We start from the raw sequence: 16,751 nt of genomic DNA on the forward strand, positions 1-16,751 counted from the left end.
CCCAACCCTTTCCTTATGGTACTTAAGGGCTTAACTGTGGGTGGGTCCCTAGATTCGTCATACACCACTTCTTCTACCGTCTGGGCACTCTTGACTTCGCTGGACTTCGTATAGGCTTGACTTAGTCTCACTTCCATTCTGCTGCATCGTCTGTGCCTGTGCACCATACAGGAAGCTTCCAAGGCCTTTGGGCATCAAAGACACCTGAAGGAATCTCCCTTGGAGTGAAGGAGTCCCTACCCTGCATTCGCAGGCACCACAACTAAGTCCACCGGTCTGCTGATCCTGAGCCCCTCCGGACTCTGTAGGGTTCTGCAACACAGGTGGTGGTTCTCACAGCTCCTGAGGCCGGCCCTGCCCTATCACCAAGTTTGAGTCATGTATCCGCAATGGGGGTTGCAATAACCGAACCTCTATGCACCATGTCAACTTGCAGTTGCAAAGGTTTGTTGGCTTCCTGCCAAGAAGATCTTCGGGCTCCAAGTAGCCCCAACCTCGAGCACCTCCAGTGACCAGAATCTTCGGCCACTTCGCATCGTGGCCCGCATCTTTTAGTGATCTGCTTAAGGTCCTCTCGCGACTCCAGTGCCTCCGGCCTGTGGGTCCATTTGAGGGTCATCTTTGTTTCTCTTGGGCTCCCCTGATCGCTCGGGATCTGTCCTGACTCACCTGCTTGTGGCGAGTCCCCTGGACCTTGCTGGTCCTGATGTTGCTCCTCATTCGGCTTCTTCTGCATTTGTTGCATTTGCCAAAGCTTGTAGGTGCTTCCACCAGACATCGACCCCTCAGCATCCGACATCTGACGTGGTACTGCTCGTACATGGCTCCTGGTCTCCTTGGGATCCCTATCTATCAACCTTGGGTGGTTCCTTGGGTACCCAGCACTTCTACGTCCTCTCGGCCTTGTCTTGACCCGAGTTGTGGTTCTTATACCACTTTCTTAGTATATAGTTTGCCCCCTCCCTCCCTGGAGTTCACTGTGTATTCTGTGCTCTTTACTGCATTTCTTTGCAAATAATTGTGTGCATTGTGTTTATCTCTGGGTAGGATACATCAAAACGTGTTAGAGAGTATTATATAGTAAATACATATTTTTATAAATACTTTTCACTTAATCTATACTCTAAGATTGAATTCTGGTAAAAACAAACTGCTTTACACTTCTTATGGACTAAGCCCGAAGGCTGCTCTCCGCAGCTACCACTTGGAGAGCTGTCTAAGGTTGTCAAAGACATCTTAAATCACCATAAGGGTTGTCTGGACTGGTGCAAGGTGCACACTTACATTAGTGGACATCATATAACAGGCCGGCTTCTCACACCCCCTATATCAAAGGCACTTTTGAGTACAAGTATTAGGGCTCTGGCCCTATCAAATCAGTACACTACTGGACCTGGAATAAGCTCTGCTGGAGTAAAGGCTGCTGTGCTAAAGGACTGCCACTCTGCTGTGTCTGAATGTTCTAAAGAACTACTTCCCTGCTTTGCTGAGCTGCGCTGATGCCTGCTGACCTCTGCCCTGCTAGAGGACCAATGATTAAGCTCCAGAGTGACACCAAGGGCTTGCTGCTTGCCCCCTGTTCTCCCCGGAGTCTCTGGAACATCAAAGACCTTGATCTGCATTTTTGGAGCTACAGCACGGGCCAACTGCTGGAGGTTCAGCACGCTGTGAGTTTCCCAGCAAGGCCTCATGATTTCTATTCTGCTGCAGAGGTCGTTCTGTACCCCATGGGCATACTTGTGCCCCGAGCCTACCTCAGGCTCTACTGATCGCGGCAGCATTGCGGCCCCTCTCTCCAGCACGGCCACCTTCAGCTGAGCAGGTGTGCTGACAACAGCGCCGCACCAAGGAATTCCCTTAGTGCGGCCTCCTTCCAGTAATGCGTGGTTCCCAAGTGAAGCCAGAGGAACCTGCAACAATCATGAGCAGGAGTCCGAAGGGCCTGACTGTGACAACCCCACTGCCCCAACTCGCCTAAAGAGGCGGACAGCGCACGGCAATTCGGGCTCCGCATCTAAGGGCTGCCGACACCCCTGCAGCCACACTCATACTCCAGCGCCAGCACAGGGAGCAGAGCCAATGCCCTAAACGGACCAGGTACCATGTGTGCACAGCTGACATGGGCGGGCCCTGACCCCTAGTGCCTTGCCCCAGCCCTTTGGCCATGTGAAAAAGTGCTTTATTTGGGTAACTGTGATCGGATCTGAGTGGCCCCTGTATTACTGTGCTGTGCTTTTCGCAGCCCCTGCACAGACTTTTCATTTACCTAAAATCGAACCCCAAGTGAGACCGGAAATATTCTGATAGAAGCGCACTGGCTCTTCTAGGACTGCAGAACCACGCATACTGTGAAAATGCTTGTAAACTACAAAGCATTGCTTTGCCTTAATTCAATTAAACATGATATCTCTTGATCTATTGTTTGGAATTTTGTTGTTTTGGTCTTATTTTATACAGATAAATATTACCCATGTTTCCAAACCTGAGGGGAGTCTTTTTACGGTGTATTCATTATGTTACTGTGTGTGAGCATGTGTGTATTTTGCACAAATTCTTTACACATTGACTCTTATGATAATCCTGCCTGCTCTGCGCCAAGTTACCAGAGGGTTAGCACAGGTTATCCTAGGTGTGTATCTAGCTTTCCCTGAATAGAGTGGTGGCTTCTGCCTGACTTGGATGTATACCCTAGCCAACCAGAAGCCCCATTTTATTTTTAGCTTGTTTTTATTTCAGTACTGCTTAGATATCACATTACATGCTGACCCATCAGGCCTCAGCGCATCGGGGAAGGATGAAGAAAAAACCCACCAGTTGACATACACTCCAGATTAACAGTGCAGGATGTTTCTGTGGTCTACATGAATGCCCATGTGCTCCGCTCTGCAGTGTAATTGCTGGGTGCACAGTATCTGTGTGGCATACAGAACAAATCCCATAGAGAAAAAATGTATGTGCAGTATTAATAATATAACTGTAATGAAGGAAACAAAACAGAGAAAAAGTGAACCTTGGCAGTGACTAGTGGCGGGCATTTGTCCCAGAGAGGAGAGCAATAGACACAAAAAAGGATTATCAAGCAGCAGGCTGAGGAACCGGCATGGACAGTCTGCGAAGCCTCTCATTTCCCCGGGGAGGGCTACAGCAGTGCATCTGAGTGGGGGGGTCGGCAGAAAATGCACCCAGGGCAGCAGTCCATAGCAGTACAGTCTGTAGAGGGAACGGTATACGACAGCTATTGTGTCAAGACCCCTATTAGGAGTTTGCGTGTAAGCTGGCTCTCTTTTGACTTCCTGAACCCATGTTCCAAATAGTTAGCCCACCCTGTCACTAACTCAAACACCAGCACTCTAATTCACCCATCCCACAAAGATACAGACTGTACAGTAGCTCAATCAGCTACAACATGGGGTCATCCTCCAAGATTGACACAGGGGTGGCATGGTCCAGTGTCAGATTGGAAACCTCAGCTCCCTCGCCACATGCCTCAGCGATCTGCATGCTCTCCAACATATCTCCCCACATTTCCAAATAACGCACTGCATTTTCATCAGTGCGTATAGTTTGCAGTCGGCACTCCTCAGTCACGCCCCATTCGTGCAAGTCTGCCCTCCACTTATCCAGCCAGGGAGGCATACAGTGGGTCCAGTGTATATCGATGCAACGCTTAGCCAGTACGAGGCCCAGAAAAGCAAATTAATATCTTATACGAGTTCCAGGAGCCCCATTTGTAGGTCTCGCTGAGTCAGCGCATGCACTGCTCTGTGAAACATTTTGTAAACGGATTTTAAAAGTGTTGCTAGCAACGGCTTGGCCACCAGCTTGCGATTACACGCACAAGCGTGCGCGCCTCGCTCCGCCTCTCCAATGCATATTGCTGTGACTCATGCTGGTTTGCTTGCACTCCCCCTCCCTCCCTCCCTCCCTTCTCCCTCTCTGTTTTTGTCACTTTAGTCACTCCCCCCCCCGCCCTTCTCGTAACTGCTTGCATTACCTCCTCCTTTGGCTCCCGCCCTTCCCGTCAGCTGTTTTTTAATTAATTGCTGTGACTCACAGCTCCTGCCACGCAACCGGTGTACCCATGAAGCTACTTCCTCTCCTCCCCTGGAATGCATTGGATTTTTCCCACTTACTAACGAATGTTGTTTGCTCCAAGTCACTCTGGCTGAATTAATATAAGCGAGTACCCGCTCCACTGCAGCATTTGTTAGTTTATGCATACAAATTAATGCATATGCCAGGTTACACAGCCCTCGGAGGTCAGCAAACTGAATGCAGCCAAAATCAGGCAATACTAACCACAGTGCTTAGAAACGGCTGTGAAGCGGTATACACATACACAAATATTATTTTTCAGGAAACAGCTTAAACCGGTTCTTTTCTCTGCTACGTTTCAACTAAATCCCTATTACACTTACAGTCTAGTCAAGATAGCGCCAAGACAACCAGCTCCTGAGTAACAGTGTGCCATGGAAATACTAAAAAATTCACATCAATACTGACGTCTGTTTGGTGTCGACTCACTAGCTTAAGATCTGGTTTGCATCTTTTCTCTAATCCTCCTTCGCCCTTTCCCCTGCTCGCGCCCTCTGTTGCTCGTCGGCTCTGTTTATTCCCAGGGCATGCTTCTCTCTTTTTTACTCTTCTCTGTGTCTCTCATTTGCCACCACAGTCTCTCAGCCACTTTGTCACACTTGTCTGTCTTCGTCTATCTTCTGAACGCTTTCTTGACGCTTTCTCTATCTTTGTTTTGTCACTTTCCTTGACATTGCTTGCTGTCTCTTTCTTTCTTTCCTTTCTCTCTTGACAAAGTTCATTTTTTTTCATCTCCAAACATCAATCGCTGTCTCCACCGCGCTCTGCTCTAGTTTCCTCTTAGCATCATTCACAGCCTAGCACTGTGTCTGTTGGAACATCTATCTGGCTGTCTCCATCACTTTCACTCTTTCTCGCTACCCTAAATTACTGAGTGCCTGTCATTGATTTCATCACTCAGTCGGCGGTCTCTTTATCTCTTCTCTTTTCGCCTTCTTCGTTTCCATCCTATCTGGAGGGGGTGGTGGTCTAGCGCCTAGAGCTGCCCGCCATGGAACAGGCAACATCCTGAGATTTAGGGAAAACCACTCAATCTCCCCGTGCCTACAAGGGGGAAAAGATAGATACTCCAGTCATATTGGAAAGTGCTCTAAAGCCCTCAAGCTAATTTGGAGCTATGAAAACAAGCATTGGCATAGCCAATAGGTCTCGCCTTTGGGACCTTATAAGTGTTTAGTTATCCAGCACAGTATCCTTGGTGCAACAACATTAACTGTTGCATGGCTAAACACTTATAAATTCCCAAAGGCGAGACCTATTGGCTATGCCAGTGCTTGTTAACAATATCGGTCAGGACAGCTGGTACTCAAAAGACAGGGGATTACGCCCTTATATGACTGTTTATTTGGCAACCTTCAATTGACTAAGTTGCAGCAGCCATTCTCAGGCCAAGGGAACAGTATTATTATTATTATTGTATTTCTTATATAGCGCCAGAATCGACCCCCGAAGGGGTATCTCCGCGCTTGCCTTGGGAACCCGTCCTGGTTTTTCCCTGTGAGATAGCCACTACAGGGCATCCCCAAGGTGAAAGTCAGGCATCCCGCCGCGGGGGGGCCGTTGTGGAGATTAAGCAAGCTTAATGCCCAGAGTTGCAGAGTGTGAACCCATGATTAGGTCAGGCACCGAAGCGAGAATTATCGAGTCCGTGGACATTTGAGCTCAACACCCTGCCGCGTCGGGAATCGAACCCTGGTCCCGGGTCTGACCTCTGCTTCAGGGTCTGCCTGCTCTAACCAGTGAGCCACACTTCTCCACAACATTACCCACCACTAGGTCAGCACGCCAGTGGGCCAGAGTTTCAGAATCAGAAGGACAGCTTGTTCTGGGTATGCACAGCTTCTGAAAGGGAGGGCCACCTTCATGTATTGCACACAATGTACTGTCTTATTGTTCTTCAAGCAGTGAAGCTGTACAGTGACTTTGACTTACATTGGTATCAGGGTGCGACCCTATGCGGCCTTCAAAGCGCTGTAGAGCACAGTAAAAAGAGGGTGGTGTCTATCATGTGTGATCGCCTAGGGTTCATTTCTTACGGTGCCCTTCTTCTTTGAGGTACTCCAGACCCCTAATGGTGCCTATCTATGTGGCAGAGTTTAGCCTTAGCATGTACTAAAGGTCAGTCAGCATCAGTATGCAGGGGGATTTCGTGGAGCATCATAGGGTGAAGGTACTGTATGTCAGCTATTCTGGAGGACACACCTCACTAGTATTTCTCTCACTACCGTTCTGGTAGGTAAATGTTCAGGCTACCATTTGGTAAATCACCTTCTGTGGGCCAAGGTACTTACAAGTCAGGCGCCATTGTTGCAGTGGCGTCTCTCCAACCAACCCACAGCTGCTTGAGCAAGGAACTGCTGCCATCTTGTTGCCCAGCTTCAAGGTGGGTGGGAGACTCAGGGAGATGTGTTCATACACGCCACTATCTTGGTCACCACTACTACGACATTCTTAAACTTTCATCTTTTTCAAAGTGTAATATCACTTTTGTCTTCTACATACCTTGATTGAGCTTGACGATAACTTTAAGGTAAATTGATACAAAGCACTTTGCAATATCATAATTACAGAGCAGAGAGTGAACGAGCCTGGCTAACTCTTATAGACCTAGAAATTGTATTGTCTATATGCACATACGTTTAAAGATTCGTTTTTTTGTTGAGACTACAATGAGTCTTTCTAGTGTTACAACGCTGACCAGTTACAACAGATTAGCCAAGATAAATATGAACGTGACTTCATACAGAAGCATTTATTAGTCTGTTTATTGAAGCAATGTTGCTGTTAAAAAGGAAGTATCCTTAGACATGATTGAGGAGAGGTCAAGATTAGTCAAGGGCGGGAAGGAAGAACACATTCTAGGGTTGCATACATTATTGTACAGTACCTCGTTAATCTTAATTTGCCTTAGTTCCTCTTCTGCTGCTGTGAGTGGGGCTGGCGATGATTCCGAGGCCAAGTATTTTTTGTATCCACTCAGGGAAACATCATCCTGTAAGTAAACATCACTGTTTTAAATACTTCAGCAATGGTGCCAAAGCTACACAAAAGAGAACTAAATTGGAAAATGATTACACTTAGATTTTACATTTGTATTTCTTGGTATTGACTTATTCTGGTCATTTCATCTAAAGACGCTTTACATGACACATACAATACAGAAAGAAGCCTAAATATCCTTTACATCAGGAGTGCGAGGTGCAGTGCTTAATTTGTAGAAGGATAAATGCCGGTGCCTAAAGCCCTGCTCAGAAGCCCTGCTCAGAAGGCTGCGGCCTGCACAATGCACGTGATAACAATGATGGGTAGTCTAGAATCCACCTCATGACTCTTTCATTGACTACCAGTCACTCCTTGCCCTTTTATCTCACTCTTGCAGGTTTCTGCTTTCTTCCTATTGACGTTTTTGCCGTCATTCCCTTTCTCCTTCTTTCCCCTTTGTGTGTGTTTCCCTCTCTTTCTCTGAATCAAAGACCCTTGTGAATAAATAAGCGCCAGTGGCGCCAATGGAAACCACTGGCTCCAACTAAAAACTGGTGAGATGATACAAACATACAACAAATACTGAAGACCAAGAAGTAGAGGGACCTAACAAAGTTATATCCCTCTGCATCAGCAACATTCGGAAATTATTTTTTAGTTCTTCGCGCCGACGTGGGCGACGTCACAGAAGCACGGCATTGCGCGCGGCTCCGCTGACGTCACTGACTCCATAATAGGACTCCGTCAGCGTGATGACATCAGTTCCCTTTTTTCCGTGTCGTAGACGCTAATGGTTTTTCTAGGGATCCTCAGTAGCTCGTGGGTAACTCTGTTACTGTTGATTATTTCTAGTGCTTTCTTGTTTCTTTGTTTCCTGTCGAGATGTCTTCAAAGAAAACTGGGTTCAAGCCGTGAGGAGAGTGCGGGAAGATGATGTCCATAACGGATCCGCACGAAGACTGCGTATGGTGCCTTTCTTCTGGCCATGATGTCCAAGGGTGTCCATGCTGTAAGAAGATGAACCCCAAGGCGCTGCGAGAAAGAGAGGCGAAGCTTCTTGTGGCGAAGATGAAAGGTAAGAAAGATAGGAAGAGTTCGAAGTCCCGCTCGAAACGGTCGAGGTCGCGTTCGAGATCCCGCTCGAGGTCGCCTTCGAGTTAGTCTTCGGAGCATGCTTCTCGATCCAAAAAGAAGCATAAGAAGAGGAAGCACGGGCCTCGACGTCATTCTGAGAGGGAGTCGGACCTGAAGTTGAAGTCTCCAGGTCATAGACATCGGAAGGATTATGTGTCTCCTTCACCTGTTGATCCGGACCCGGAAGTTGAGCCTTCGCCTGTGGAGTCTCTGGAGCATTCTCAAGCTCCGGCATCGAATCCTTCTCCGGCGCGACACACTCTCCACCTCGAGAGAAGGAAGAGGCTCCTTTGGCAGAAGGTTCTGCGACTCTGGCGCATCAGCCAGAGGGTCTGGCTGACACAGTTCTTGCACCTCGACAGGAGCAGCCTGTGGGTCAATACCCTCCATTTCCAGGCCCGGGACAGGATCCTACACATTATTTAAATGCAATGTATGGTGTCTTCTCGAGAGCCATGTACCCCTCTGGAGCACCGGCTGGTCCCATGGGTCCGAAGGCCTTTAATCTGGGCGTCCCCCAGGCATATGCACCAGCGCCATTTATGCCTTTTATGTTGACGTCGGCTCCGGCTTGGCATTTTCCGGCTCCGAAGTCATCGACGTCGGTTCCATCTTCACCGGCTCTGGTCAGACCTGGTGCGCTCCAAACTGATCCACCGGCTCAGAGTTTGACGTCGGCACCGACTCCGTCGGAGTCGGTTGTTGCTCCGTCGACGCTGACCCTGATGATGAGGTCTAGGCGTGAGGATCAAAGGCTTTTGGAGGAACGGAGATATAGAGCGGAGGAGGTGGAAGAAGGAGAGCTGCAAGACTCAGATGACTTCTTTGAAGATCTTAAGGAAGCTAGTGGTTTAGAGCTATCTCCGGAGTGGGAGCTTTCCTCAGCTCCTGATGTGCCTTCGAAGGATGTAGCGCCATATCACATGGTTATTAGAAAGGCAGCTGAAGTTTTGAATTGGAATCTGTCTACTGCAGAGTTTAAGTCGAACATTTTCACCGAGGTTCTCCATTCTCCCTCTTCAGTGGTGGAACCGATGCTGCCTTTTAATGAGGCTATTACAGAGCCTGTCCTAGAAGTGTGGAAAAAGCCCTTTTCATCACCAGCTGTATCAAGGGCTGTTGCTAGGAGATATAGGGTGGCTCCTGGAGATCCTGACTTCTTATCAACACATTTGTCTCCAGAGAGGTTAGTTATTCAGGCAGCCTGTTCCAAGACATCAACTGGTGCTTTTCCACAGGTACCTGGTGACAAGGAGTCTAAGAAGCTGAATTAACCAGCTAAGAAGTTGTTCTCTTCGGCTAGCATGGCTCTCAAGTCCACAAATGCCACGTGCCTTTTAGGACGCTATATATACGCTTTGATGGACTCTGCAAAACAGTGGCAAGGGTCATGGGATCATCTGTTGCCACAAGGAGGGCTGCTTGGTTGAAAACTTCTGAATTTTCTCCTGATGTACAGACTACTTTAATAGACCTTCCAGTTGATGGTTCCTGCCTGTTTGGAAAAAAAGGCTGATGCTGCCTTGGAAAGGTTCACGGACAGTAAAGCGACGGCTAGGTCTTTGTGCCTTCAGATCAGAGGTACATCGGTTAAGAGATACAGAGGATTTGGGAGATCTTCCTTTCGCTCTTAAAAGCAACCACAGCAGCAGCAACAGCAGCAGAATTCTCTGTACAAATCGTACAGAGGTAGAAACAGAGGCTGCCCTCGAGGTCGTCAAGCTTCCTCCTCCTCCTCCTCCTCCTCCTCTTCCCACCCCGCTCCAACCACAGCAAAGCAGCCCTAGACCCGCCATTCCGGATCATGTTGTTCCTGTAGGGGGTCGGCTTACTCATTTTCTACAGGATTGGGAATCGGTCACATCGGACCTTTGGGTTCTCAATCTCGTGGAGAATGGGTATGCTCTTCCCTTTCGGAAGTTTCCCCCAAATTATGCTCCTTGCCAAGGATTTTGCACAAAGGACCACCTGCTTCACCTGCAAGAGGAAGTCCTGGCTTTACTAAGAAAAGGTGCGATAGAGGTGGTTCCGGAGCAGGAAAGGGGTCAGGGATGCTACTCCCAGTATTTTCTGATACCCAAGAAGGATGGCAGACTTCGTCCAATCCTGGACCTCAGGGTCTTGAATCACTTTCTGAAACAGGAGAAGTTCAAGATGCTCACCCTTGTGCAGGTTCTTTCTTCAAGCGCTGCTGGAAGAAGACTGGATGGTGTCGATCGACTTGCAGGATGCATATTCCCATCCTGAAGTCACGCAGGAAGTATATCCGTCTGCGGAAGGCAGACGGTCAACCACAAAACAACCGCCAAGGACCTATATGTTTTGTGTAACACTATTTGTACCCTTTAGACACAAGACTAATGGCAAACACTTTCTTGTTTTATGTTACATGTGTACAAGTCAGAAGGGCGGAATGGCGAAGCCACAAAAGCCGTAGCGTATACCCCACTAATACTAGCAGCCAATACTGTAACACTATCGCCCGGATAGAAACATATGCCAAGTGAGATATTTGTTATATGTTATGTCATATATTGTATCGTAATGTTAAAATACCAATAAAAATATTTCAAAAGAAATAGAAATTACATGGCTCAGACTACCATTTGTTTGAAAATCCAGGGGGCTTAGTATGAAAACTTAAGGACTCAATATACAAGGAGAGTATAATTTGAATAGTACTGCAGGTTAGACTAACTCTCCCTACCTCACCTGCAAAAGGTTGTAAGAGCAGGACAATGAGTGACATCTGCTAAGAAGCCTCATTTCAAATATGACCTCACAGCCAGTCCGGACATTTTTGTCAATAGTGCTTCACATGCTGAGACTGTAGAGCTCACACCTATACCGGAAAGGCCGTATGGCTAAAAAGCAGAGAAGGGCTCGAGGTTTCACATATGACATGTGGCATCTCCCTAGCACTACAGAGCTAAGGACCATCTTTGAAAGACAGGTAGGAATAGAACAGGGAATCAAATGCCAAATTACCACTGAAGGCCTGACAGGACTAACGAAAAGGCCAGTAGGATTTAGTAAATATCAGTCACATTTATATATTTGTTACAGTTTTTACAGAGTTCTAACTACGATTTGCCAACTCATAGAAATGGTGGGATGGTGGTTTAGGGAGTAGGATCTGTTTTCTCTATGACGATTACAAAGGTGATTCAACAGATGTGTCACTCAGGTGGGCACAGACTGAAATACAGACTCATTCCTGTGTGGCGAAGCCTCAAGAATGTAATGCATTTTGTCATTTTTGAGGGATTCACAAGCAATCTACTGCACTGCCCAATGAGGCTGTAGCATTTGCTGCTCTAAAATAAGTGATGGAAGTGCCACACACCTGTCGGCATGCTGCATTCAAGGGTCTGCTTTCTCTCTCGGGAGGGACAGTAGAGCATAAGAAGGAATGTTACTTTTTGCAAACTGCAGAGACTATGACAGTGCTGGGGTGGATAATTTTTCAGATTCATCAAGAATTTTGACCCCGAATTGGCTTCTATGCTTTTTGCGGAAGCTAATGTTAAGAAACCTATCCTAGATCTAGAAGGCCTCTGGAATCCATGGCACCAATGTAATGAGAAATTGAGACCATGTGAGAAGCAAGATAGTTTATAAAATGATGGTTGTCTGCATTTGTACCACTGTGATGCAATTCATCTTGGCTAAGAAGGAACGAAAACTTAGAATTGGACCTATGAAGTTTTTTCTAAGTGATTGTTCTGGACTTGTTGGTTTGGAAAGCCTCTAGGTTTTCTGGATTATGGATCCTTAATCCATTCCACTCTTCTTACTGGAACAGGACCTCCTTTTACACCCAAACCTTGGATGACAGCTTCTAGGCTGATGTGAGACTAGGTGATCTTCCTCTCAAAGAAATTAACCTACCAACCCCCTGAATGTCATAACCATGGAGATGAAACAGCGATAACGGGGTGGGTTTTTTTAAATATGGGGCTTCAATGTATTTTTTTTTCCATTTCAAAGGGTTGAAAATTAATGAAAGATCGAATTAAAATACGACAGGAGCAGTCCATTTGCATTTCATGTCATTTTAGTTCCAATTATATTTAAAAAAAAAAAAAAAAATGTTCCTTAAATCTGACAAACAATTTTTGTAAAGCGATATTTTGCTTCATAAGAAGTGTTCAAGAACCTCGCACATAGAAAGATGTGTATGTGTCTATAAATCATAAAGCAATTCCAATTCTAAGAAGGGAAGATGAAAACATCTCCTGCCCTTCAAAGAATGGACCCTGCACATACCATGTGCCGAAGGGGATACTTTTATCACAGTTTGTCACTGTCAACTCAATGAAACCCTAGAATCTCGTTCAACAGTCATACACTGCCGTTCATGATGATATGATCCGTCCCTTCTCAACCTGTTAACACTAATGGGGTCCTTTTACGGTTCACGGACTACTGTATATGATCTGTCACTGTGATACAATGTTTTCCCTGGTGAGGCCTTTTCTTTTAGTTGAAACCTTTCTCTTTTCCTTGTTAACCTGTGAATGTGACCATGTTACTAAGGGATACAGAACCTGTTTAATCCGTTTGGTTCTAATCCACATGGTCGTAATACACATATTTAACAAAACGTGAGCTGTTCAAATTGTTGAAGCTGACAAATGATGTCACATGATCCTTTTCCAAACAGTACTAGAGAGGAATTAGTCACCTGTCATCGGGCATATTAACCTTGCCCTACGAACCCTACCATAGTACTTAAGTTACATAGACGGCAAACCCTTATGAATAAATACGTGCACTCAAAAGGAACTGCTTCAACATCAAATATATATATAATCATTATGAATAATTTACATACACTATTACATATGATTCACTTTTCCTGCGCAAAAGTATAAACACAGTCACATTTTGCCTTTTTAATGAAACCCAGAATGTACAAGGAAATGTTTTCAAAGGGACTATACCTTCACGGTCCCAAACACTTCATGTTTAATGTGGCCACCTCCAAATTCTTTCTTCACAGTTGCTCTGGTTGCTGCGTAAAGCATTTTCTGACGGACCTGACAAACAAAACAGTCTGAGATTATTATTAAATCTAGAATAGAAATGCATTGTTGAAACATTGGTTAAGTGAACTGGCATTTCATTCTGCTCATTAAAACAAGCCTGAGTTCTATGCTCTAAATTTTAATTTTATGAAAGAGAGTAGTGTTAAAGAGCACTCTGTCATTGAGAAATGTATGGAAATGTGCCATACTGTGAGGTCATGCACAAAAGAAACAAACAGGTTACTTACCTTCAGCAACATCTTTCTGGTGGATACTCTATCTAACCACAAACTCCCAACCTTGTGAAAAATCCACAGACAAAAGACTGGATACAGAGACTTTCAGAACAGTTCGCCTGTGTTTTGCCAACATCATTACGGTCAGAAAGTGACGAGCAGAACTATATATAAACACCATCCATGCACACTGAAATGAGTTGCTTCCTAGGTTTTCAAGCCATTTAGATGCACACCCCATCACCAAATTGATCCAGTCAGTGTGCAGATCTCTAGATTGGGATCTTTTTCAATCGAAAACAGTCCAGTTAATAGAATGGGGGTGTTGAAAATGTGCCCTTTCTGCAGGGTTGCGCTGAGTTTTTTTCCCGTTTTTTTGCTGAAACCTACTTATGCTGGCAGTAGAACTCTGTGCACTTTACCCTTGCTAGGGGTAAAGTGCCTGTGCTCTTTTCTTTAACATGGTAACATTGGTATACATCAGATTGGTTAATTAAATTAACCTTAGCATATGGTACCAAGTGTACCCAGATCATGTACATTAAATACTACTAGTGAACTGCAGTACTCATTGTGCCATCCACTGCAGTGACACTGTAAACTATTTCTCCATGCCTAAGCGAGGTTGTACAGTTTTGAAACTACAAATTTAACTAATGGAAATAACCTCTTTTGAAAGGCCTAAACCATCCTTTTAAATATTAATAAGTCACCCCTACGTAGGCCGTATTGATCATAAAGCAAGGTCCACAGTATTTAAAAGTAAGGCAAGTTAAAGTTTTATGTTTTATATGTATATCCTTACAGGGAAAACATCTGTTCCATAGTAAAGCACTGAGATAACATATTACGGCTTAAGAAATATTATCTCTGGATAGGAAACAGGTACAGATTTAATTTTTGGACTTTTGAAACATTTATTACAAACTCAATTTACTGGTAAAGTCAGATTTGTAAATATTTGCAAAGATTGCTTTTAGAAAGTTATCTTTGCCCTGCCTAGAAATTCTTGGAAGTGAAAACTGTATTTTGTTCTCCCAAATCTGCCGCTAGTAATTGGAATTTGAATGGGTGTGAAGTGCTTACAGGACAAAATAATAGACTGACCTGAATGGATGAAGGTGATTGTGGGCCCTTCTTTAGCCCCCCCCCCCCCCCCCCCCCCCGCTGGACAAGCCCCTATCACAGCGGGCCTTGTTTTGACATTACAGTATCAAAGCCTGTTTAACATTTGGGATGCACTTTAAGGGAGGAAGACAGGATGCCTAATTAATGTGTGTGTATCCATTGTCTGGATGCTGTAAGCTCAGGGCTGTTATATTAGACTTCTGTTTCTGAAGTTATTGTGGGTACACGGACTACCTCAAACTGGATTTTAGTGTTTGATGTAGGAGATAGCTATGATTACCACAGTATATCCCCCAACACACACACACACACACACACACACACAGACACACACACACACACACACACACACACACATACATGTTTATATCACTCTATGAAGACCAGTGAAAAAAACCTACATTATGAGGGCCACCCTTTCTGATCATCAGAGAATCAAAATGATCATACATTTTATGTTTATACTATAATGACAGTATGAAAGTTATATCAGATTTTCAAAAAACGATTATGGGAATAGTTTTGAGACTTTCTGACATAACCCCCTTATGAGGACCGCACATGTCCCGTATCCAAGAGTTATGAAGACCATTTTTACACACTACATAAAGACAGCAAACAGCTTTACGAGGACCGGTGTGTGTTTTTATACAAGGCTGTTTATGAGGACCAGATTATATTTTACATATAGTGTCTTCCTATTTGGTACAGTATATATTTGTCAAAAAAACAGCCTTTATTTGGATCCCTTTCGTATGTGACTGACAATTTATTACAGAATACATATGCATTTAGCAAACACTGCTTTCTTATTTCATCCAGCGTATATTTAACTGACCATACTGGATTTCAAATAGTGTATTATTTAGACAATACCTTTAAAAAATAGTTCCTAACTGCTAAAATATCCATCTTTTCACTGTGTTTCCCTTTGAATTTGTGTTGTTCTGCATCCTCAATTCAGTTGGTATTTTGTACATTTGCGAAGTGAAGAGCTGTTTTTCAGTTTCCAGCCACATGTGCTATATTCTTAAAGTGGTAAAAAATGTAGGGCCCGGATTAGGCATTGTAGCCCTTGTAAAACTGCAGACGGGATCTCCATCTCGTTTGTGAAGGTGTATCCTATTCATCCAACTCTAATTATGGCATCTGACAATTTGTAAGTAAATTCTGTCCATAAATTGTGAAAAGCTGGTTAAACGTCAACTTCAACATAAGAACTTGAGGTCGCTCAGATAAGACCTGGAAGGCAAGAGTAGATCTTTAAAATGGGGATACATAGGTGTTTGTCTTTCTGTAGCTATGAGTTTTACACATGTTTAGGTGCCTGATATGTCTGTGTTTCTATTGCCATCATATGGATCATATCTTAGTGTGTGTCAAAAAAGTGTGATCTGTTATCCATCACAACGAGGACCATATGATATTGTGTGTTAAACATCTGACCCTATTCTCATAGCAATTACCTCACCATTAGGTCTGATGCAAATTTGTGCTGTTATCAAAGCTACTGTTATCAAGCATGAATTTCTTTTCTATTCAATAAGGACTATATCACCTAGTATATTACAATTGCATGTGGTTTTACCATTCACACTGAGAAACAGATAATATGGCATGCTACAAGATTTTGTTCTTTGGTACATCACATTGAGGGCCACATCATGGTGTTTGTTAGTAATATGAGCGGGTGCCTATTCATCACAGAGGACATGTTCATACTGTGTATTGCAGGGTTGTGCATGCTTTAAACATCACCAGGAGAAAAATATTATGGAGTGTGTTACAAGTCAATGCTTGTTAGACCAGTCAGCCTTAGGGTGGTCGTCCCCAAAGCTGATTGCCTTCACCCCCACTATATTTCTGAATTTGCTTTTGTTGGCCTTAGGACTGCTAACCAGTGCTAAACTGCTTGTTCACATTCCCTAAAACATGATAAAATTGGGCTACAGACCCCATTGTCACATTTAATTTATTTGCAAGTACCTAGTAAAGTAATATTGCATGTACACCCACGGCCTGTAAATTAAATGCTATTAGTGTCCCTACAGCACTTTTTGAGCCACCCACTTAAGTAGACTTTTTTTAACCTGTCCCTGGTCTGCCAGTGCAGCTTGTGGGTGCAATTTTAAACTGCCATTTCCAC

At 44.7% G+C, this 16,751-nt stretch overlaps 1 protein-coding gene across 2 annotated transcripts in view; it reads right to left on the reverse strand.

The window, feature by feature from the left end:
• Positions 1-16,751, reverse strand: part of TWF1 (twinfilin actin binding protein 1) — a 333,852-nt gene that overhangs the window by 119,963 nt on the left and 197,138 nt on the right. For both annotated transcript variants that reach the window (XM_086919525.1, XM_086919528.1), the window contains exons 4-5: positions 13,158-13,253; positions 6,983-7,087 (exon numbers count right to left, since the gene is read on the reverse strand). In XM_086919525.1, coding sequence (XP_086775651.1) covers positions 6,983-7,087; positions 13,158-13,253 — 201 coding nt within the window. The remainder of the gene's footprint in view (positions 1-6,982; positions 7,088-13,157; positions 13,254-16,751) is intronic.

This window comes from Lissotriton vulgaris, chromosome 1_1 (assembly GCF_964263255.1).
Source record: "Lissotriton vulgaris chromosome 1_1, aLisVul1.2, whole genome shotgun sequence".
Lineage (NCBI taxonomy): Eukaryota > Metazoa > Chordata > Amphibia > Caudata > Salamandridae > Lissotriton > Lissotriton vulgaris.